This window comes from Mesoplodon bidens (assembly GCF_964165515.1).
Source record: "Mesoplodon bidens genome assembly, chromosome: 5".
NCBI lineage: Eukaryota > Metazoa > Chordata > Mammalia > Artiodactyla > Ziphiidae > Mesoplodon > Mesoplodon bidens.
The window spans coordinates 137,800,648-137,825,584 of NC_138161.1; the positions used below are offsets into that span (position 1 = coordinate 137,800,648).

General features: G+C 39.9%; 1 protein-coding gene and 2 pseudogenes across 9 annotated transcripts in view; 1 reads left to right on the plus strand and 2 right to left on the minus strand.

Annotated features, from left to right (window-relative positions):
- TFDP2 (transcription factor Dp-2) overlaps positions 1-24,937 on the plus strand; it is a 179,075-nt gene that overhangs the window by 134,367 nt on the left and 19,771 nt on the right. For 6 of the 7 annotated variants that reach the window (XM_081234426.1, XM_081234428.1, XM_081234430.1 and 3 more), the window contains 3 exons: positions 15,414-15,576; positions 21,946-22,092; positions 24,867-24,935. In XM_081234426.1, coding sequence (XP_081090552.1) covers positions 15,414-15,576; positions 21,946-22,092; positions 24,867-24,935 — 379 coding nt within the window. The remainder of the gene's footprint in view (positions 1-15,413; positions 15,577-21,945; positions 22,093-24,866; positions 24,936-24,937) is intronic. The other variant, XM_081234427.1, reaches the window with a different exon arrangement.
- On the minus strand, positions 3,066-3,672 carry LOC308617372 (large ribosomal subunit protein eL21-like; annotated as a pseudogene). Its single transcript has one exon. The product of its transcript is annotated as a large ribosomal subunit protein eL21-like (transcript).
- LOC308618080 (protein FAM32A-like) lies at positions 18,357-19,138 on the minus strand (annotated as a pseudogene). The gene has a single exon. The product of its transcript is annotated as a protein FAM32A-like (transcript).

Consider the following 24,937-nt stretch of genomic DNA (forward strand, 5'->3'; position numbering starts at 1 on the left):
TTCAGGGACTAATAGAGATGATAGTGTGTACATCCTGTGGCCAAATTTTGGTGTTATTTGGAAAGAGGGTCTTGGTGTTTCAAAGAGCTCAGGTTTTAAGAAAATGTGTAAACTCTACTTATTTAAGATTTAGAGGGCTTCCCTGGTGGCGCAGTGGTTGAGAGTCCGCCTGCTGATGCAGGGGACACGGGTTCGTGCCCCGGTCCGGGAAGATCCCACATGCCATGGAGCGGCTGGGCCCGTGAGCCGTGGCCACTGAGCCTGCGCGTCCGGAGCCTGTGCTCCGCAGCGGGAGAGGCCACAGCGGTGAGAGGCCCATGTACCGCAAAAAAAAAAAGATTTAGATAGGGAGCTTCCAGTTTGAGATGATGGACTGAACACCCATTTTTAATCCCCAGCCCCTAAGATCATAATGAAATTTTTTGTGTAAAAAAAATAATAAAAAATAAATCTCTTAAATTGCCGTAAAACTTGATAGAGATGTAGATTTTCCAAGGACTTGAACGTGAAAGCTGGTGTGATTATAATGATGACAAGTGAAAGTAAAGAAATCCACATCCCAAAATATGCATGGGAGAAGTCAGACTTGGAAGCTACTCTCGCCTGCACTGACATGGAGAGGCCCCAGGCTCAGAGTTGACAGGTATTAAAAAGCAAGAAGGAATTGGCAGGGGAGGTGCTGAGGGCAATGAAATGAAAACGATCCAAGGAGCAACTGGGCCAGTGGAACCTTCTCAACCCTCCAGATCCACTGTCCCTACCATCCTGTCTCCACACACATAAGAATTACATGCTGTGGCCTATATTAGTACTTCATCCCTTTTTATTGCCCAATAATATAACATTGTATGGCTATACCACATTTTGTCTATATTTGTTCATTAATGATGGACATTTGAGTTGTTTTTACTTTTTGGCTATTATAAATACTGCTATGAACATTTGTGGACACGTTTTTACATGGATATAAGTTCTCGTGTCTCTTGGGTCATATACTTAGGCGTGGAGGTGCTAAGACAATTTCTAGAGTGGCTGCACCATCTTATATGCCCCCCAGCAAAAGGTTCCAGTGTCTCCACATCCTTGCCAATACTTATTCTCCACCGTTTTTTATTATAGCCATACTTGTAGATGTGAAATGGTATCTCATTTTGGTTTTGGTTTGCACTTCCCTAATGCTTAATGATGTTGAGCATCTTTTCCTATCTTGTTTTCTTTTTATGGAAGTATAGCTGATTTACAATGTCGTGCCGATCTCTGCTGTACAGCAAAGCGACTCAGTTATACACGTGTAGACATGCTTTTTTTTACATTCTTTTCCATTATGGTTTATCACAGAATATTGAACATAGTTCCCTGTGCTATACAGTTGGACCTTGCTTATCCATCCTGTCTATAATCGTTTACATCTGCTAATCCCAAACTCCCATTCCATCCCTCTCCCACCCCCTCTCCCTTGGCAACTCTGTTCTCTATGTCTGTGAGTCTGTTTCTGTTTTGTACATAGACTCATTTGTGCCATATTTTAGATTCCACATACAAGTGATACCATGTGGTATCTGTCTTTCTCTTTCTGACTTGCTTCACTTAGTATGATAATCTCTAGTTACATCCATGTTGCTGTAAGTAGCATTATTTCATTCTTTTTTATGGCTGAGTAGTATTCCATTGTATATGTGTACCACATCTTTATCCATTCATCTGTTGATGGACATTTAGGTTGGTTCCATGTTTTGGCTATTGTGAATAGTGCTGCTGTGAACATAGGGGTGCATGTATCTTTTTGAATTATAGTTTTGTCTGGGTATATGCCCAGGAGTGGGATTGCTGGATCATATGGTAATTCTATTTTTAGTTTTCTGAGGAACCTCCATACTGTTCTCCATAGTGGCTGCACCAGCTTACATTCCCACCAACAGTGCATGCATGAGGGTTTTCTTTTCTCCACACCCTCTCTGGCATTTGCTATTTGTAGACTTTTTAATGATGACCCTACTTTTTTAAAGATTCATTTATTTATTTATTATTTAATTTATTTATTTTGGGCTGTGTTGGGTCTTAGTTGTGGCACAATGGGGTATTCAATGAGGCATGCGGGATCATTCGTTGTGGTGCGCGGGCTTCTCTCTAGTTGTGGTTTTCTCTTCTCTAGTTGTGGCGTGCAGGTTCCAGGGTGCGTGGGCTCTGTATTTGTGGCACACGGGCTTAGTTGCCCCACAGCATGTGGGATCTTAGTTCCCTGACCAGGGATCAGACCTGCGTGCCCTGCATTATAAGGCAGATTCTTTACTACTGGACCACCAGGGAAGTCCCAGTGATGGCCATTCTGACTGGTGTGAGGTGGGTACCTCATTGTTGTTTTGATTTGCATTTCTCTAATAGTTAGTGATGTTGAGCATCTTTTCTTGTGGCTACTGGCCATCTGTATGTCTTCTTTGGAGAAATGTCTATTAAGATCTTATGCCCATTTTTTTATTGGGTTGTTTGTTTTTTTGTTGTTGAGTTGTATGAGCTGTTTGTATTATTTTGGAAGTTAATCCCTTGTCTGTTGCATCATTTGCAAATATTTTCTCCCAGTCTGTAGGTTGTCTTTTTGGGTTTTTTTTTTTGTGTGTGTGTGTGGTTTCCTTTGCTGTGCAAAAACCTTGTAAGTTTGATCAGATCCCATTTGTTTATTTTTGTTTTTATTTCTATTGCCTTGGAGACTGACCTAAGGAAACATTGGTATGATTTATGTCAGAGTATGATTTATGTCAGAGCATGTTTTGCCTATGCTCTCTTCTAGTAGTTTTATGGTGTCATGTCTTATGTTTAAGTCTTTAAGCCATTTCGAGTTTCTTTTGTGCATGATGTGAAGGTGTGTTCTAACTTTATTGATTTACATGCAGCTGTCCAAGTCTTTTTATTTTACTAGTATAAATATCTTATAATTTCTGGCAGTTTCTAACCAATGAAACATATTGCACAATAAACCACCTCACATCTTCCAGGAAGAAAAAAACACTAAATTTGAATAGTAATGACATCACCCACTGAATTAGGACACAATTGAAATTTGCTTTAAATATTTCTTTGGGGGAGGGGATACACCCTTCTACTCAATTAAGAGAAACATTTTTACAGTTCTGAGGTCTTTTGTATGTTTTTTTTTTTTTTTTAATCATGCCATGAATTCATAGGGACTGGGTTCTGGCAGCTCAGACTCCTTTCCATTGGTTCTCACAAAGTGTGCATCTCTAGGTGGAGCAGGCTGGTGCTTCAATTGAACCCAAGTACCTTTCTCTTTGGCTTTTTTCTTTTTCTGATCATTTTCCTTCACACGTTTCAGGAAGCCACCTTAGCTCTTAGAGTGCTTAATTTGCTTCATAATCTCTTTGCAGGACTCTTGCCCTTAACTCGTTTGTTTACAACAGTGCCAACAGCAGCTGGGTGACATCATAGACTCTTCTGGTGTTGCCATGGCAGCATTTGTGGGGTGTTCCTTTTTGAACAGTGCCCATTCCCTTGATGTCTACAATATCACCTTTCTTGTAGATTGGCATATTTGTAGCCAAAGGAACAACTCCATGTTTTCTAAAAGGCCTAGAGAACATATAGCGGGTACTCCTCCATCCCTTTGTGTTGATCATTTTGGTGAATTACTAGAAGATGGCATTCTTGCTGAAAGTAAGTCTAAATATCTTCCTTGAAAAACTCTATTCCGATCTTTTGGGTTGTTGTTGTTTTTTCTATTGAGTTGTAAGGATTCTTTATTGATTATAGATACAAGACCCTTACCTGATACATGATTTGCAAAAAAATTCTCCTATTCTATGGATTGTTTTTTCACTTACTTGAAGCACAGAAGTTTTAAATTTTGATTATGTTTATCTGTTGGGTTTTTTTTTTCTTCTTGTGTTACTTATGCTTTTGGTGTCATATCTTATTTAAAAAAAAAAAAAACATTGTCAAATCCAAGATCACAAAGACTTACGCCTATATTTTCTTCTAAGAGTTTTATGGCTTTGCTCTTACATTTAGATCTTTGATCCATCTTGAGTTAATTTTTGTCACATGTGACATTATAGGGTTAATTTGTCTAATGTAACCCAAAAGCACATAGAAGGTATGTGAAAATGTAGACATTTATTTTTATAACATTTTTCAACCATTTAAATTTTTTAAATAAGCCTGGTTTTAAATTTATCATTTTAAATTATTAGCTAAATTAGAAAAGTTTAACTTTACGTTTTCTTAAGTTTAACAAAGCTAAATTAACTTTGGGGTTTTTTTGGCCGCACTGCGCAGCACGTGGAACTTCCCCCACCAGGGATTGAACCTGCGCCCCCTGCAGTGGAAGCGCGGAATCTTAACCACTAGACCAGTAGGGAAGTCCTGAGTTATTTTGGTTTCAACCCTCATTTTGTGGTGGGGAAACAAGCATTCCTGAACTACTTTTGTCAAGAAAAGGCACATCTTTTCTGAATGTGATGACAGTAGTGGGAAGCCAAGTGTGACAATGGAAATAGTTTAGAGAATGAAGAACAGTAAAGTGTGTTTTGCTCAGAAGCATGATCCCTTGTATACTGAGTTTGGCTTTTTTCGAAATAATTAATGATGAAATGCTAAAACCACAACATCTTATTTTATAGACATTCAGGCTCATGAAGCCATCAACACTGAAGCACAAAACACAACAAAACATAAATAAGTTCAAAAGCAAAAAAACCACTGAGAAAATAAATAAGAAATTATTGTCCATCTGTTGCCACTATCCATCTGCAGAACTTTTTCACCATCCCATACTGCCACTCCGTACTGATTAAGCAATAACTCCCCACTTTCTCCTCTTCCAGTCTCCGGTAACCATAGTTTTACTTTCTGTCTTTATAAATTTGACTATTTTAGGTACCTCATATAAGAGGAATCATACAGGGGCTTCCTTGGTGGCACAGTGGTTAAGAATCTGCCTGCCAATGCAGGGGACGCGGGTTCGTGCCCCGGTCTGGGAAGATCCCACATGCCGCGGAGCGGCTGGGCCCGTGAGCCTTGGCTGCTGAGCCTGCGCGTCCAGAGCCTGTGCTCCGCAATGTGAGAGGCCACAACAGTGAGAGGCCCACGTACCACAAAAACAACAAAAAAAGAGGACTCATACAATATTTACCCTTTTGTGTCTGGCTTATTTCACTTATCATGTCTTTAAGCTTCATTCATGTTGTATCAGAATTTCATTTTTTTAAAAGCTGAATAATCTGTTATGTGCATATACCACATTATGTTTATTCATTCATCTATTGATAGATATTTGGGTTGTTTTCACCTTTTGGCTATTGTGAATATTGCTGGTATGAATGTGGGTATACAAACATCTGTTTGAGACCCTACTTTAAATTTCTTTGGGTATGTACCCTAAAGTGGAATTGCCGGATCATATGGTAATTATATGCTCAGTTTTTTGTGGAACTACCATAGTACTTTCTACAATGGCTGCACCATTTTATGTTCCCACCAGCAGTGCACGAAGGCTCCAATTTTTCCACATCCTTCCAACACTTACTGTTTTTTGTTTTTGTTTTTAATAATAGCCATCCTAATGTGTGTGAGTGGTATCTCATTGTGGTTTTGATTTGCATTTCCCTAATGATTAGCGATGTTGATCATCTTTTTATGTACTTACTGGCCATTTGTATATCTTGTTGGAAGAAACATCTTTTCAAGTCCTTTGTCCATTTTTGAGTTGAGTTGTTTTTGTTGTTGTTGAGTTCTTTATATAGCCTTTTACCTTTTAATGTTCTTTTACTAGAGGTGTTGTTCACTTAACTTTTAAAGAAGTGGTTTATAGAATTGGTTGCAGGACCAACTCTCCTATCTGTGTACTGCAGGTATTAGCTATTCTAAATTCTGTTGAATTTTAATGTAGACATTGATTGGGTTTTGGCATGCTGCTCCACCAGCCTTCCAAAGATCAGGCTTAATTTCTTTTTTTAAAAAAGTTAATTAACTAATTTATTTATTTTTGGCTGCGTTGGGTCTTCGTTGCTGCATGTGGGCTTTCTCTGGTTGCGGTGAGCGGGAGCTACTCTTCGTTGCAGTGCGCAGGCTTCTCATTGCGGTGGCTTCTCTTGTTGTGGAGCACGGGCTCTAGGCGCGCGGGCTTCAGTAGTTGTGGCACGTGGGCTCAGTAGTTGTGGCTCGCGGGCTCTAGAGCGCAGGCTCAGTAGTTGTGGCGCACGGGCTTAGTTGCTCCACAGCATGTGGGATCTTCTTGGACCAGTTTTATATGTGGTGTATGATTTAATCCTCACAGCAAGATGGGTATTTGTGTCTGTATTTTTCAGATCAAGGAAAACTGTGGGATCAGAGTTAAATGAAGTAACCTGCTGAAAATATATAGTTAATAAATAGTTTACCAGTGTTGATACTTAGCCACAGCTTTCTTCAAGTCTATCAATTCATACACTGAACTAACCGTATAAAACTCATACTGTAGTCTTCTATCTGTGTTTCGAGAATATGTTCATAAGCATTTAATAGTTGTTAAAAATCTAGTTATTCCTATTTAGTTTCTTCCTTTAAATATTATCCAGGTATGACTGTAGAGGGCAAATTAGTCAAGTGATCCCCCCAAAGCTACTGTATGATTGTCTTATTACTCTCTTTTTTAAAAAGACCTAGAATTATATGAAAAACAACAACCCTGCTTCATCCCTGGCTTTTAAAAAGTACGTAAACACTGAGTTAAGGATTTTATTTACTTTAAGCCATTGTCCAATTCTTAACATAAATGTAAAATCCCACACACAACATATTTCTTTCAAAATAACTCCTGTGCTCCTGTCTCTAGCAGTTCTTAAGTATTTTGTTACCTAACTTGCACTAATTACGTAAATTTAGGTGTGACTAGCCATTTATGTCTAAATACACTAAACTCTAAGGGCAAATCAGCATAGAGTGGGTTCTGTGGGGAAATGTATGTAGCAGACAGGAATTGATGGATTCTTTTGAGAAATGAAATTACTTAGTCCAATGACTGGTACACACTTTCCATTCAGGGAGTGTATGCTCTTTACCACCATTAGCACCAGGTTATTTAGGGTTATGTAGAAAGGTCACCAGGATGGCCATGTGGACGAGGGATTGAAAGCCCTCGCCTGTATGCAGCACAAAGGAAAACAGTTATATGGCTCTAGTTATATTCTTTTTTTTTCCTTAAAAAAAAAAACTGTTATTGAAATACAGTTGATTTACAGTATTACATTAGTTTCAGGTGTAGAGCAAAGTGATTCAATTATATATTGTGTGTGTCTGTATATATATATATTTTTTTCAGATTCTTTTCCCTTATAGGTTATTATAAGATATTGAGTAGAGTTCCCTGTGCTATACAGTAGGTTCTTGTTGGTTATCTATTTTATATGTAGTCGTGTGTGTTTTAACCCCAAACTCCTAGTTTATCCTTCCCTCACCCTTTCCCCTTCAGGAGCCATAAGTTTGTTTTCTATGTCTATGAGTATATTTCTGTTTTGTAAAAATAAATTCATTTGTATCATTTTTTAAAATATTCTGCATATAAGCAATATCATATGGTATTTGTCTTTCTCTTTCTGACTTCACTTAGTATGATAATCTCTTGGTCCATCCATGTTGCTGTAAATGGCATTATTTCATTCTTTTTTATGTCTAGTTATATTCTGAGAGAGATTATGAGGACCTGAACTAGGGCAGTGGGAACAGAGAGAAGAAGTTGAATTTAAGAGCTCTTTAGGGCAAGACTTAGATTAGATCTGACAGAATTAGATTGATTAGATAGAAAGGGAGATTAGGATGAACCTGTTGTTTCTGGCTCGATTGGGTGGATGGTGTCGTCACTCATCTAGATGAGAACTGGAGTAGGATCAGGAGTTGTGGATTGGACATGCTGAGTTCTCCTTTGTATTAATACGGTATTGTGATGTATAAGGACCCCTTCCTGAGAAGGCTGGGCTGGGTGGAGGAAACTGAGCCTAAGGACTAAATCTATGTAAATAACCGAGGATATGCTAGAACCATTATTCTTCTCTTCTTTTTAAAAAAACTCTTTATTTTGGAGAATTTTAAATATAGAAGTAGATGATTCATATTATGAGCCTCCTACGTACCCAACTCTGAACTTCAGCAATAATGGTGTATCTTGTTTTGTATATACCCCTTCTGTATTATTTTATTTGTTTATTTTTTATTTTTGGCTGTGTCAGGTCTTAGTTGCGGCACACAGGAACTTTTGTTGACGTGTGCGGGCTCTTCGTAGCAGTGCGTGGGTTTCTCTCTAGTTGTGGTGCACAGGCTCCAGAGCATGCGGGCTCAGTAGTTGCGGTGCACAGCTCTCTAGTTGTGGTGTGCAGGCTCCAGAGCGCATGGGCTCTGTAGTTGTGGTGCATGGGTTTAGTTGCCCCACAGCATGTGGGATCTTAGTTCCCTGACCAGGGATCGAACCCGCGTCGCCTGCATTGGAAGATGGATTCTTAACCACTGGACCACCAGGGAAGTCCCTACCCCTTCTAAATTATTTTAAAGCAAATCCAGGACATCCTATCATCTTCATCATATCTCAGTATTTATTTCTAGAAAGACTCATTTTTAAACATATCATTATTATACCTTAGAAAATTAGCAGTAATTCCTTAATACCAAATATCTAGTAAGCATTCAGATTTCGAGTAGTTTCAAATGTCATGTTTTGTTTGTTTGCTTTTTTTAAATTTTGTGAAATAAAATACAGATACAGAAAATCACCAAAAAGCAAATGTATAACTAGAGTTACTTTAAGGCAAACACTCTTGTAACCATCACCAGATGAGGAAGTAGAACCTCAGAAGCCCCTCCATAGGCCCCATCCCCTCTTATCTCTCCCCTATAAATAACCATTACCCTGATTTTTATAGTTACCCCTTTCTTGCATGTTTAATTAGTTTTATCACCTAAATGTGCATCCTTCAGAACATTTTAGTCTTGCTCATTAAAAACAAAAGTTGATTGTCTTTTATATATACCTCTGTCCCATTATTTTCCTATACTTTAGTTGTGGTAGGAGCTAGACCATTTGACCTATCAAATTTCCCACAGTCTAGATTTCGCTGGTTGCATACTCACGTGCATCTCAGTATATTTCTCTGTTCCCTGTATTTCTGTAGTTTGGCAGTAAGATTCAGAGGCTTTATTAGACTGACGTTTGATCCTTTGGCTAGAATTTAGATAGTAGTGTGTTCTTCCGTTAAAAGGCACATAACATTTGATTATCTCTCTTTTTATGATGTGAACACCACTGATGCTTAATGCTTGTATCTGTTAATTCATGGTGTGTGGCTATTAGTGTTATTCTGTCATGCCTACTTCATTTACTACTGGCACTACTTTTATATGAAGACTCTTTCCCTCTTCTGCTGTTTGTTTACCTGAAGGGATAGTTTATACAGGAAAGCAGAATAAAGCTTGATCCCTTCCCTTTACTGACCAGTCTTCAAGATGATGAGTTTGTTTCTGTCTTCCTCAAAAGGTGAACAAGTCTTCCCTTTAAAAAAATATCATTATAGGGACTTCCCTGGTGGTCCAGTGGTTAAGACTCTGTGCTCCCAATGCAGGGGGCACAGGTTCGATCCCTGATCGGGGAACTAAGATCCCACATGCCGCACAATGTGGCCAAAACATAAAAAATAAAAATATCATTATAGGGCTTCCCTGGTGGCACAGTGGTTGAGAGTCCGCCTGCCGATGCAGGGGACACAGGTTCGTGCCCCGGTCTGGGAAGATCCCGCATGCCACGGAGCGGCTGGGCCCATGAGCCATGGGCGCTGCACCTGCGCATCCGGAGCCTGTGCTCCACAACGGGAGAGGCCACAACAGTGAGAGACCCGCGTACCGCACACAAAAAAAATCATTATAAACTCATGAATGTAAACGTATTTGATGGGTTTCATACAGTGCAATTATTATCACTATTGAAACTTAAATTGTCCCGTCTTAGGTCTGTGGGAGCCTCTTCTATAATACTTGACTCATAAGTCCTTTTGATATGACCCTAGATGTCTTTGATAGCTTGTTTGTTATCTGGTGTGACAAGATGTTCCAAGTTCATCTTGTCCATTTCCTGCCCTGTACATGGACTCAGCCATTTCTCTAAGAAGCTCTGGTTTCCTTTAGGGTGAATTATATGTCAAGCTCCAGTTAGGGGCTAAGGATGCTCTCTGCTACTAGATTGGTCATATTTTCTAGTCCTTTTAAATGGAGAGAGCTAAGATACACACCCACAAAGATACAGTACTTCATGAGTTCGTATTGATATTTCCAATTCAAACCTTATTAAACTTCTTCTCCATTACATCCCAATCCTCTTTTTTCCATTCCAAGAATCTTGATCTTTAAGGATGTTGGGGATGAGATGTTAGAATTAATGTATATGGTAATTACTCATTGACTTTATCCCATATTACATGCTCAGTAGTCCCAAATAATAATACTAATATAACCATTAACATGATTATTGAAAACATTAAAACATTTTTTTACATATGCTCTCTCCATTCTCTTCCCATTTTTCTAATAGTCATACATAGTAGTCCCACAGTATTTGAGCATTTGCCTATTTAAATACTATACTGTCTGCCTCTTAGCCCTCATTTTGTCTCACGTCTACAGGTAACTATACATAAATACTCACAAGGTCTTTATGTCAATGTTTCTTTAGTCATTTTGATTGTCTGAGTCAGTTATGCTGGATACAAAAATCCTTGGCTCATCCTTTCTTTCAGATTCTTAAATATACTAATTTTCTTCTAATGTAACAATTGGCTGTTGAAAAATAGGATACTCTCTTTTTCTAGATACCTAAAAGGTTCTTTTTCTTGGAAATACAGCAGTTTTACTAGAATGTTTTGGTGTTTGTCATTCTAGGTTGATAGTCTCTTTTTTCTTTTATTTCATGAACATTTTCTTGACTTACTCAGCATTTAGTATTTATTCTGTTCCCTTGCCTTGGTTTTCTTCTTCAGATACTCTTATTGTCTATATATCCTTTGCCTACCTCCAATATTTCTAATTTTCTCTTGAATATCACTTGTGGGAGTCATACGGGCTGGATTGTTGCAACCTCTTTAGTCTTTGTTGCAGCCCCTTGCAGTCAGCTGGTACTGAGAGGTCAAAACTCCTCATTTCAATTGCTGCTCTCAAATTGGCCTGTTGTGCTTTCTAGCAAATTCTTGTTGCCTATTTTGGGCTTATCCTGTTCTGAGTTCCATTCAGTGCAGCCTCATTGAATATTTCTTTTTCTGCCCACACAGACACTACTGTGTAGGCCTTTTGGCTATTGGTAGTTTGTATTCTGGCATTTGTTGAAGGTACTTTGTCATCTAGTTTTGTTGTAAATGTTGTCAAGGGGTTCGGGTTTTGCTGCCTAGTCATTCCATCTGTTTTTTTGTTTTGTTTTGTTTTTTTGCTATACGCGGGCCCCTCACTGCTGTGGCCTCTCCCGTAGCGGAGCACAGGCTCTGGACGCGCAGGCTCAGCGGCCATGGCTCACGGGCCCAGCCGCTCCGCGGCATGTGGGGTCTTCCCGGACTGGGGCACGAACCCGCGTCCCCCACATCGACAGGCGGACTCTCAACCACTGCGCCACCAGGGAAGCCCCGTTCCATCTGTTTTTATGTGGGGATTTGGAGAGTTTGAGAACTATGCTGCTATTGCTGTCTTCCCAGACTCGCCCATAACTGGGGTGTGTGTGTGTTTACAGTCTGTATGAATCAGAATTTAAATAAATTGATGTCTTTTATAATCTGTAGATTCCCCCTCTGTATGTCTCTCACTCTTTAGCTCCTCTTTTCCCTTACAAATTATTAGTTAAAGAAACTACACTATAAGTCCTGAAGAGAAATCCTAAAGATTTTGCTTATTGCATCTCTCTGGTATAGTTTAACGTGTTCTTCTGTCCTCGGTATTTCCTTCAAGCTGGTAGGTGGAGCTGGAGTCTTGAACAGATTCAGCTTCCATGATAGGTTGTACATTCAAAAAACAAACAAAGCACTGGGTGGGCCAACTCAAGGAAAGCAAACAATACAGAAACAGAAGCACTCCATTTGCCAAGTTGACGTTGAAGAATAGGCAAATCCATAGAAACAGAAAATAGAAGAGTGGTTGCCAGGTACTGGGGGCAGGGAGGCCGAGGAATGACTGCTCATGGGCACAGAGTTTCCTTTTAGGATGAAGAAATTAGGTTGTGGTGATGGTTGCATAACTTTTGAAAACCACTGAATTGTATACTTTAAAAAGATGAAGTTCATGGTACGTGAATTGTATTTCAGTAAAGCTGTTATCTCGTAAAAGGAAGTTAGATTTGAAAAGGAAGAGGGTTACCTAATTCTCTGAGACTGGTAGGAAGGAGAGTTGGCATGGGTACCCGTGCTGATAAGTTTGTAAGTGACCTCTCCCACTAGCTGTAGACTAATATATTCAACTATCTATTGAATATACCCATTTGGATGTTCTATAGGCAAGTCAAACTCAACATCATTGCTGCCCAATAGAATGTAATACAAGCCACAGGTAAGTTTTAATTTTCCAGCAGCCAATTTAAAAAGTAGATGGAAGTATGTGAAATTGATTTTATATCTTCTATTTAATCTAGTATATCTAAAATAATATATTTCAGCATGTAGTTAATATAAAAATTATACATGAGCTCTTTTACCTTCATTTCTCATGAAGGTCTTTGAAATGCAGTGTGTATTTCACACCGACAGCATACCCAATTCAGACTTGGCACACTCCAGGTGTTCACTAGCCACATGTGGGTTACACCTAGAGTACTGGACAGTGCAGATGAGAAGGTTTGAAATGGAATTCATGAATTCATTCCTGTCTCCTTATCTCAGTAAATGGCCCCTCCTTTTAGGGTCATCGTCCTGTTTCTTCTTCCATACAATCCACATCAATCCATCATTTCGTTCCACTGATTTTTTTTTTTTTTTTGGCTGCGTTGGGTCTTTGTGGCTGTGCGTGAGCTTTCTCTAGTTGCGGCGAGCGGGGACTATGCTTTGTTGCCGTGCATGGGCTTCTCATTGTGGTGGCTTCTCTTGTTGTGGAGCACGGGCTCTAGGCACGCGGGCTTTAGTAGTTGTGCCTCCCAGGCTCAGTAGTTGCAGAGTGCGGGCTCTAGGGCGTGCGGGCTTCAGTAGTTTGGCGTGCAGGCTCAGTAGTTGTGGTGCACGGGCTTAGTTGCTCCGCAGCATGTGGGATCTTCCCGGACCAGGGATCGAACCTGTGTCGCCTGCATTGGCAGGCAGATTCTTAACCACTGTGCCACCAGGGAAGTCCTCCACTGATTTTTATCTTTAACATTTTTGCAAATCCATCTCTTCTTATCCAGTCCTACCAGTTTCCTGAAATTCAGCATTGCTTGCCTGGGCCATTACAGTAGCCTCTCAACAGGTCTTCCTGTTTCTGTTTCTGCCCTTCGTAAGTTACTCTGCTGCCAGAATCTCTGCCTCACTGATAATTTCACCAGGCCACTCCCCTACTCAGTACCACTTAGTGGCATCCCAGTATTTCAATAGTAGTCTGTGACCACAATGAGTACTACACAGATGATTGGGAATGTGGGAAAAAGAAAGTAGACATCTGTCCTTATTCTTTTGAAAAGTACATTTAGCATCTATTTCTTAATGGACATAACACAGTAGAACATATAAATAACTTATAAATGAATATAATTATACTGATGGAATATGATAAAGTCAAGGTTCCTTTGCATAGCAAACTCCCCATTTCCCCTTTCCCTCCAGCCTCTGGCAGGCACCATTCTACTCCCCACTTCTGTGACTTTGACTATTTCAGATAGCTCATGTAAGTGGAATCATGCAATGTTTGTCCTTCTGTGACTGGCTTATTTCACTTAGCATGATGTCCTCCAGGTTCATCCATGTTGTCACATGTGGCAGGGTTTTATTTTTTAAGACTGAATAATATTCCAGTGTGTGTGTATGTGTGTGTGTATACACACACACACATACACACACACCCCACATTTTCTTTATCCATTCATCCATCTATGAGTTTTCCATATCTTGACTATTGTGAATAAAGCTGCAATGAACATGACCGATATATCTCTTTGAGATCCTGATTTCAATTCTTTTGGGTATATACCCAGAAATGGGATTGCTGGATTATATGGTAGTTCCATTTTTAATTTTTTGAGGAACCTCCATATTTTTTTTCCATAGCAACTGTACCATTTTTACATTCCCACCAACAATGTGCAAGTGTTCTATTGTAATTTCTCTACACTCTCACCAACACTTGTTATCTTTTTTTTTTAATAATAGTCATCCTGACAGGTGTGAGATCATATGTCCTTGTGGTTTTGATTTGTGTTCCTCTTACGATTAGTGTTGTTGAACACCTTTTCATATACCTGTTGGCCATTTGTATGTTTTCTTTGGAGAAATGTCTATTCATGTCCTTTGCCTATTTTTTAATTGTGTTATTTGTTTTGCTATTGAGTTGTAGATGTTTCTTAGATATTTAAGATATTAACCACTTACCACATAAAGAGTTTGCAAATATTTTCTCCCATTCCATGGATTTCCTTTTCATTTTGTTGATTGTTTTCACTGATTCTTACTCCAGGAAGACTTCCTCCAGTTAGCCTAGATATCCCTCTTCCCAATTCCCATAGAACATTGTGAATAACTCTGACTTGGCACTTAACGTTATTATATTAGAATTATCTGTCATTATATGTCTGTTTTGTCTCTCTTCTGGCCTCAAGACTCATTGAGGGAAAGGATTTTGCCTCTGTTATCATTTTTGTACTTCTAGTCCCTAATACAGTTCCTATTATATAATTGGTACTCAGATATTAGTAGAACTAAACTGAGCCCCTGAAATTTTAATGATTAAGTTATCAAAGGTTAGACCTAGGCATTAACCTAACTTAAGATAAACAACCAAAGGTGTAGATTTGTTATTAATACCAATGACCTTTGATTGAAAATTGAGTAGATAACTGAACCTGAGAATAGTGCTACTTTTAATTTTAGGTGGGAAAAAAAAAAGCTGTAGCATACATAGAATATAAAATGATAAGTACTGAGAATATAAACTCTGTAAGTGCAGAGTTTTTGTCTGTTGTTTTCACGGATCTTCTCCCAATGTGTAAAACAGTACCTGGCACATAATAGTAAGTAACTGGTCAGTAAATATTTATTGAATAAATGAGTGGGCATAGAAAAGCACTCTAGCTTTACACTTTATTAGGCTTTTAAGGCAAAAATTAAGTTTAAAACATTTCCTTATCTCTAATTCAATGTAAAATTTATCAAATTCCTGTCTTCTCACATTATTTTATGTTTTGTAAAGGAAATCTCTAATAAGTATAATGGAGTATAATTTTTTTTCTCTTTTAGCAAACGAAGCAAAAAAGGAGATAAAAATGGAAAGGGCTTGAGACATTTTTCAATGAAAGTGTGTGAGAAAGTTCAGCGGAAAGGTACAACATCATATAATGAAGTAGCTGATGAGCTGGTGTCCGAGTTCACCAATTCAAATAACCATTTGGCAGCTGATTCGGTAGGTAGATCATGCACTTGACATTGACTGTGATGAGTGATGCAGCAGCGTACCTCTCTGGGTTGTCTGTGTCAATTTGAGGATTCAGACAAGCTAGGGAATCCCCAACTCCTCCTTTACTTGAGGGTTTCATATTGTCTGTTGGGGAATTTTGTTGTTTTGATTTTTTGTTGTTTTGTCTTAGAAAGAATTCTTTTACTATTTATTTAAACATAAAGATGGACAAGTATTTTTTAAATGTCTTTGGGTGTTATTGAAGAAACGTACTTTTTTAAAATATGCTTTTTATATTTGAATGACTTCAGATACATTTCTGAACCTTTTAGTGTTTCTTCCATGTCTAAGTCAATAAGAAAATTTTATCTCGTTTTTAATTGAAAAAATACTACATGAACATGTTTATAAAAATTCACTTGTACCGGGCTTCCCTGGTGGCGCAGTGGTTGAGAGTCCGCCTGCCGATGCAGGGGACACGGCTTTGTGCCCCGGTCCGGGAGGATCCCATATGCTGCGGAGCGGCTGGGCCCGTGAGCCATGGCCACTGAGCCTGCGCGTCTGGAGCCTGTGCTCCGCAACGGGAGAGGCCACAACAGTGAGAGGCCCACGTACAGCAAAAAAAAAAAAAAAAAAAAAATTCACTTGTACCGAAGAGTATGTAATAAAAAATATCTCTCTTCTACCACAGACCCTAATCTGCCTCCCCAAAGGCACTATTCACTATTACCAGATTCCTGAGTATCATTCCAGACATTCTTTATGCATATATATAATAAAATTTATTTCTTTTATTATGGTAAACACAAATGTGATTATGCTTTTGTATGCTTCATTTTATTTTATTCATTTATTTTTAAAATTTATTTATTTATTTTTGGTTGTGTTGGGTCTTCGTTGCTGTATGTGGGCTTTCTCTAGTTGTGAGTGGGAGCTACTCTTCGTTGCAGTGTGCGGGCTTCTCATTGTGGTGGCTTCTCTTGTTGTGGAGCATGGGCTCTAGGCGCGTGGGTTTCAGTAGTTGTGGCACACAGGCTCAGTAGTTGTGGTGCACAGGCTTAGTTGCTCCACGGCATGTAGGATCTTCCCTTCCCAGGGCTCGAACCTGTGTCCCCTGCATTGGCAGGCGGATTCTTAACCACTGCGCCACCAGGAAAGCCTGCGTGCTTCATTTTAAATTTTATTTTCTTAACAATATTTATCTTAGAGCCTCTTTTTTAGCACATATAAATCATTCTCACTTTTTTTTTTTTTTTTTTTTTAACAGTATTTTATTTTATTTTATTTTATTTGTGGTACACGGGCCTCTCACTGTTGTGGCCTCTCCCGTTGCGGAGCACAGGCTCCAGACGCGCAGGCTCAGTGGCCATGGCTCACGGGCCCAGACGCTCCGCGGCATGTGGGATCTTCCCAGACCGGGGCACGAACCCTTGTCCCCTGCATCGTCAGGCGGACCCTCAACCACTGTGCCACCAGGGAAGCCCCATTCTCACTTTTTAAAAATGGAGATAAAATTACATGCAGGGAGGGAAATGCACATGTCTTAAGTGTACAATTAAATGATTTTTTCCTTATCTATTGTGGAATAATTTACATACAATAAGATGTATTCATTTCAAGTATAAAATTCAGTGAGTTTTGACAGTTATATGCACCTGTGTCATCACCACCATAATCAAGACACAAAACATTTACATCACTCCCAAAAGGTTCTTCCTGCCTTTGTCATCCATCCCTCCCTCTCCCTCTATCCCCAGGCAACTGCTGATACGCTTTTTATCATTATAAATCAGTTTGCATTTTATTTAAATGTAGTCATACTATATGTATTGCACAACAGTATTAAGTAATAGTAGTAACTGTAGTCATATTGAGTCTTTAATTCTTGATGTTAGTGGAAATATTTGTAGTTTTGCAACCTTAATTATGATAAAGGTTTTATTTTGAGATGATAGTAACCATAACTTAATTTTTTAATGAATGTTTATTTCTTTTTTCTTAATTAAAACAATTAGGAATGGATGCTGAAGTTAATCAAATTCTGGATAGTTTCCTGAAATTTTAGGATTTTTACACTGGTATTAATGAATGAGATTGGTGAGGGTTTTTTTTACTTTTGTTTTTACCATCTTTGCTGTTCTTTTAATAACTTTTTCCCCTTTATTCTGCAGTTCACATATGAGTCCCAGACTGGTTTCTCTTCTGTCTTTGTTATTCTTTCAGTGTCTTTGTCAACACAGACATTTCTCCCAGTAGCATATGCAGTTTGATCCGTATCCAGTGAGTACACATAGGCCTTCAAAGTTCCTGGTTCTCCAGCATCAGAACCTGGGTCCTCCTTTTTGACTGCACCCATGTCTGTCTGTGCTGGGACTCTGCCGCCTTGGTCCCATCACCGCTGAGGTATCCTTAGGCCAGGAACGCCAAACACATTAACGTGCCAAGTCTGAATAAATACGGGAACTACTTCGATCTTAGCGTTGAGGGTAGGGAAGCAGACTGTGTCTGAGTTCTGTTACAAAGAATGCTCTACTCGGTTAGCAACGTCTGCCTTGACTATACTCACTAGACATGTCGGGAATGGAGTATTGGGAGAAGAGGCTACGAGCTGGCCCAGATTCAGAAAGGGACAAGGGGGATATTCCGTCCTCGCCTTAGGTGGTTGTTCTGCTGCCCAGGCTGCGTTGTCTTCACTGGCCAGGTGGCTGGGGAGGCCGACTGAAGGCCACGAAGCTTCACACAGCTTCCCCAGGCTCTTGGTGGAAGAGCAGAAGCCCCAGGCTAGAGGGAGCTTGGCAGGGCAGCCCATGCAGGGCCCTAAAGGGGTGTACGTGCTGCAGGCTACCCTAGCATTAGCTCCTTATCCTCTGGAGTCAGCCTCATGCAGGCAAAGGCAGCTGGATGGCTGTCAAAGAGGTAGATGCAGCGCAGGGGTGGAAACACTTTTCCATGGCACTTACCCAGGAATAACTTTAATCTCTGCATAAACTTTCAAAAATCCCCATTCCAAACTGAAATGGTTGACCTCCTGTGTGCTACCAAGAAATCCAAATAGAATAAAAGGACAGTCTTACTTTAATCAAGTCCGGAGTGAAGACACACTGCTTTGAAAAGCGCTGTCTCAGCAGAAGACACAAGGGTGTGTGTAAAAGAATGTTTCTGGAAAATACCAAAGGCACCAAACATAACCCCAGCTTTGCCCTCTGCTTTCCTTCCATGCCACTCCGTACCCTGGGGCAGGGCAGCTACTTTTCCCAGCTGACTCCGGGCATGTCGTAGTGCTCTGTGAGTGTGTCCAGGTCTCTGTTGAGTCCTGTGCTCTCGGTTTGTGGTTTTTGGATGCTTTCTTCAGGATCCTCTCCATTTGCTGCATCTCCTCCAAGGCCACCTGGGCCGAGGTCCACTTTTCCAGGCCGCACCTCCTCTCCTTGTTCTTTATGCTCATTCCCATCGCTTCCAGGCGTTTTGCCTTGTCTTTATCCTTTTTCTTCTTCTGCTTGGTCATGCTGAGCTCTGCGACACCTTTCAGCTTCAAGGGCCCCTTTTGGACCTGCTCACAGGCCTCCATGGCGCCCGTCTGCAGTTCAGTACCATCTTGGCAATTTTGATTAGTAGTGTTATGCTGGCTTTATAAAATGAATTTAGAGGTTTTCTCTTTCTCTTTACTCCATCACAGATTTAATGGCATTGGATGTCTAGTTCTGGTCCCTGAAATTTTATAGAAATCACCTGAGATACCATCTAGGCCTGGTGATTTGGTGGGGGGTAGAGTTTAGATAGCTTTTTCCATTTCTTTTTTGGTAATTAGTCTGTTTACAATTGCTTTCTCCATTAAGAGTCAGTTTGGTATTTCATATTTTCTTAGAATATCCTCCATTTCATCCATGCTCTCAAAATTATTTGCAATTATATTTCCAAAATAAAAAAAACCCAAACATCTCTTAGATTTGTTTGTATTGACCACCTGTTTTGCAGTTGATTTCTGTTTTTATCTGTATTTAATAGTCTGTTCTCTTTCCTGAAGTTACTTTTGTTATTTCTCTACCCTGCAGACTGTGATGTATACTTTATTTACTTTTATTATCTTTGTTTAGTAATGAAAGTCTTTATGGCTGTGACTTTTCCATTTATTTATGTATGTATGTATGTGGCTGCATTGGGTCTTAGTTGTGGCACGCGGGATCTTCGTTGTGGCATGTGGGGTCTTTCGTTGCGGTGCACGGGCTCTTCATGTGGCATGCTGGCTTCTCTCTAGTTGTGGCACGCAGGCTCCAGAGTGCATGGGCTCAGTAGTTGCGGTGTGCGGGCTTAGTTGCCCTGCGGCATGTGGGATCTTCGTTCCCTGACCAGGTATCGAACCCTGCATCCTCTGCATTGGGAGGCTGATTCTTAACTACTGGACCACCAGGGAAGTCCCGACTTTTCCTCTTGTGCATGGCTTTAACCATATTCCATTGATTCCGATATGTTATTCTTTAGATATTCTGTAACTTTGATTTTAATTTTCTCTTTGACCTAAGAATTGCATTAGAAAAGTTTCTTATAGTTCCAGGTGGTAGGAATTTTTGTTCATTGTCATAAATTTTTACCTTTATTACCTATTATCAGAAATTGTGAGTTGAACTTTTTCCTTTTTGGGGGGATTGCTTTGAGATTTTTCTTGTGAGCCATTATGTGGTGATGTCTTTTTCATTTAATTTCCCTGGGCACTTGAAAAACAAAGTATATGACATTCTGATTTTCAGTGAGCTTCAGAGTTCTCTAAATGGTCTCCCAGCCCCCGTGTGACCTGGCCCAGCATTACCTCTCATCTCCTACTATCCACTCCCTCAGTTACTACACTCCAGCCACACATTTCGTGGATATGCTCCTAATCAAGCCATTGCACTTGCTGTTTCCTTTGCCTGGAATACTCTTTGCTAGGGATCCATATGGTTTCTCTCTCCTCTCCACCGAATCTTCACTCAGCTGTCACTACAATGGGCATTTCTTCCTAGCACTTCTCAACATCTAACATACATACATTTTTACTAACTACCCACCCCACTCCCGAATATAAGCAAGGGTTGGGTTTTTTTTCTGTTTATTCACTGCTTTTTTTTTTTTTTTTTCTGATAATTTGGAAGGTTTGTAGTCTGTAGTTCTTTAAATTTTTTTTTTTACAACTTCAAGTAACTTCAGTATTTTATTTCTTAAGTTATCACTAATGGACCAGTATCTGTTGATTATGGAGGGAAAAATAAATCAATATGCCTATTGTTTACTCCCATCTCCCAGTTTTCCCCTCTACCACAGGATTCAGATTGAATATATTAGTGGCAGTTGTTAAAAGAATATTATTATTATTGTTGTTTTTATGACTTTATGTGCCAAAATTGTTACTTAGTTCATCTGCTTTGACTTCATGCCCCTTCCAATATCAAAGAGGAGGAAATCAGCAGACTTCCTTTGCTGCCTCCTTCTGGTATTTGTTGTTTTATTATCATTATTTCTACAGTGTCAGGATTTCTAATGTTTACATTCAGTTCTATAACTTAAATCTCCCATTTATTTAAGTTTAGTTCTATATTTAAATTGATTCAGTGCTCCACCATCCTTTATTTTCATGGATTGATTGGATTTGGTTCATAGGACCCACCTGTGCACAGTGAGATAAGGGGCTTTTCCACCATGTAAGTTAACACAGTTTCCTTCACTAAGGAAGTCTTGCTAACCGCCCCCCCCCACCAAAAAAAGTCAGCTGAACTAAACAGTGTGTGTAGTGATCTGTGTAATTATATTTTGGTGCAAGTTCACTACTTTCATTGTATTTTAGTAATAGTTCGCAGATCAGCACTAGTGCATGGACCGCATTTTGAGAAGCACTGTTTACTAGAGCTTATAACATGGATCCTTGACTTTTCAAAATCTGATATCCTCCTAGGCACTGCAAGGCCTTAGCCACTTTAACTTCATTACGCCTTTCTCATATATATACTATTATTGTCATGTATATTAGTTCTATATCTATTCTAGACTCTACAAGATATTATGTTTTATACAGTGAGTATTGAGATTTACCTTTAGAGTTGGTCTTCACTCCATCCTACATCTCCAAGCTCCCATCTTAGATTATCTTTCTTTTACCTAAGGAAGGCCCTTTAGTATTGTTTAATTTAGATCTGTTGGTAACATAATCTTTATTTTTAAGATTGTTTTATGTTTTAGATGGCTTGAAAGTATCTAGTTCATCTTTACTTTTGAAGGATGCTTTCACTGGGTGTACAGTTCTTTCAGGTCTCTGAAGATATTATAATAATATGAATTGAATATTCTAATATCCTGTGACTGTATCTTAACCTTTAAAATTTATCACTCAATAAAAATATTTTTTAGCAGGCTTATGACCAGAAGAACATTAGGCGAAGAGTTTATGATGCTTTAAATGTGCTAATGGCAATGAACATAATTTCAAAGGAAAAAAAAGAAATCAAGTGGATCGGCTTGCCTACCAATTCTGCTCAGGAATGTCAGAACCTGGAGGTAAGTGAGGAAAATCTGTTTACAGATAGTAGTTTGCTTTCTTTTACATCAGAGACATTTTAATTTAGAGATATAATCACATAGTATTAAAATATTCCTAATTGTTCGTTCATGCATACTGTGCCTTTTTTTTTTAGCACATTCTTCTATGTAGAATTTTAGAACTGGAAGGTTTAGAGAGGTCTAGTCTGACTCATGTCCTGATGAAACCGAGGGACAGAGAAATTAAATGACTTGATTTTTACTGTTTTTTGGAGATCTTTATTTTATTCATTCTGAGCACTCTACTAATAAATGTTTGGTGACTCGTGAGATAGAAATGCTGTCTTATTTGATGAAATGTTTGCTGTATCCATCCAAAAAAATGGATCAAGTTGGCTATTTATTTCTTATATTTAACCTTTGACTCCAGAATCAGTGGCAACAGAATGGTATGGTATTTCATTTGAATCCTTATTGGAATGTTCAGCTTACACGAATTTGTGGATGATGTATGCCAAAACATTGTTTATTCTGTTGTTTAATCATTAGACAAAATCTTTCCTAAGTGAGCATGTGTCCTGACATACTATTTCTAAATTGATTTGACATAATTTTACTGTCATGGCCATTAAAGGTAATAGACCAAGGCTGACTACAGCTTTAGAGGTGAATATGGTTAATTTTGTGGGTTTTTTTCGTCCCTTTTTCCCTCCAGCAAATCAAAAAAATTTGGTATTATTACACTTGTGGATGGAGGGAGAAACCAGGCAGTCATCAGAAGTTCTAGAATAATGTTCTTCATGTGCTACAGTGGATATGTCCTTTTTTCTCCTCCTGATAGAGTGAAATTTGAGGGTTATATTAATTACCAGTAAGATTAAGCCGATAACAAAGACTCAGTAAGCAGTAATCTATTAGCATCTACCATGTGCTTAAACAAAGAGACAGAATCTCTGACCCCAAGGAGCTTTCATACTAATTGAGGAGAGCAGAAATGTAGAAGGAGTTAACCAGAAATGTGATGACTCCTGTGAAAGAAGTATGTACAGATTCTCTGGAAAGGGAGATAAGGGAGGGCTTTACCAAGAAAAAGAAATCCCTGTGCTCAGTCCTGAGGGAGGGTAGGAGTTTGCCAAGTGGTTTAGGGCAGGGAGGGCTCTCCAGGCAGAGGCACCGCCTGGGCTGAGGCAGGCTGAAGAGGGCGTGCCCGCAGTGGGTGTGGCCAGGGTACAGGCGAGGAGAGAGGGCATAGGTTTCTGAGTGCTAAAGCAGTAGGGACCTGATCCTATAAACAACCGAAGCTGCTGGAGAATGATAAAGAAGAGGGCTGAGGGCGTGTGTTCTCAAGGGTCACTCTACTAGTGGGTTGGAAGTTGAACTGACAGGAAGATGAGGAGGGAACATGAGGGCGGCTGGGTCGGAGAGGGGCTGAGCTCTGGCTGCGGCAGTAAGGCTGCAGAAGTGTTTTAGAGGCAGCGTCAGTACAGCTTGGGCTGGCTGGGTGCAGAGCATGAGGGGCAGATGGGGGCTGCCCTGTCACAGCTTCAGACACAGGGGGAACCCCCTGCAGCGTGTTTTCAAATGGGAGAGAGCACACATTTTACAGTGGGTCTTCAGTGCTTTAGGACTCAAGTGTGGTAGTGGTTCGAAGGCACCATGAGAGAAACTCTCGGTGCGGACTAGATGGGGAGCAAACAAGAAAGACGCTGCTTAGCTCCCTGGCGGTCCAGTGGTCAGGACTCGGCGCTCTCACTGCTGTGGTCCCGGCTTCCATCCCTGGTTGGGGAACTAAGATCCTGCAAGCCACGCGGTGCAGCCAAAACAAACAAACAAACAAAACATATTTATGGGACTTCCCTGGTGGTCCAGCGGTTAAGACTTCGTGCTTCTGGTTGGGGAACTAAGATCCTGCATGCCGCAAGGCGCAGCCCCCCCACCACCAAAAAAGAAAAAGAAATACACTGCTGGAGTAGATAAGAAAAATGTCTTATTAGATGTCATTGGCTTTTGCCCAGAAACACAGTGAGGAATTCATCTACGGGAACTTCAGACCCCAATATATGTTTTCTAGGTAGCTGTGAGAGTGAGGAAAATAATAGTTATTTGAAGCTGGGAAATTTGTCCCATAAGCATGTTTCTTACAACAAGTAGGGATTTCGTGTTGAATATGTAGCCTCTCTGTATTAGCAGCTGTGCCTGTTTAAAAGGCAGTTAAACGGAGATCTTAAATGATATCTTACCTCATTCTTGGCGGTTCATAGAGCAAAGGAATTAATAATAGGGTCTCTGAAACCAGGTGGCTTAGGTTCAAATCCTGGCTCTTGCCACTCACCAGCTGTGTGACCTTGGGCAGTTACTTAACCCTCTCTGTGCCTCCATTTCCTTACTGCAGAAGGGTAACAGCAATACTTACCTCTAGGGTTTTGTGAAGACGAATTAAGAGAACATGTGTCCAGGGCTCAGCTGAGTGCTGGCAAGTAGAGTAGGTATTCACCACGTGTTAGCTGTTACTCTGATAAGCACTTCTGTGACAAATAGCAACAGGTACTGCAGAGCAAGTGTTCACTCAGGGAATGGTTGTCGTTATGATGGCAGTTGCCACAGTTCTGCTGTCTTGCCTGCCTGCTCACCCAGACCCAGAAGGTGTGATTTGCCTTTATTGATGTTCGTAGTTAAGATGGGTTGAGTGTCCCTAAGGAAAATTCTCGATATCTTAGAACTGGGACCTGAAAAGCGAGCAGTACTTTCTACTCTGCATATGTTCATGCTGTTTTGTAACCTGTGTTTTAAAGATCGAGAAGCAGAGGCGGATAGAACGGATAAAGCAGAAGCGGGCCCAGCTTCAGGAACTTCTCCTGCAGGT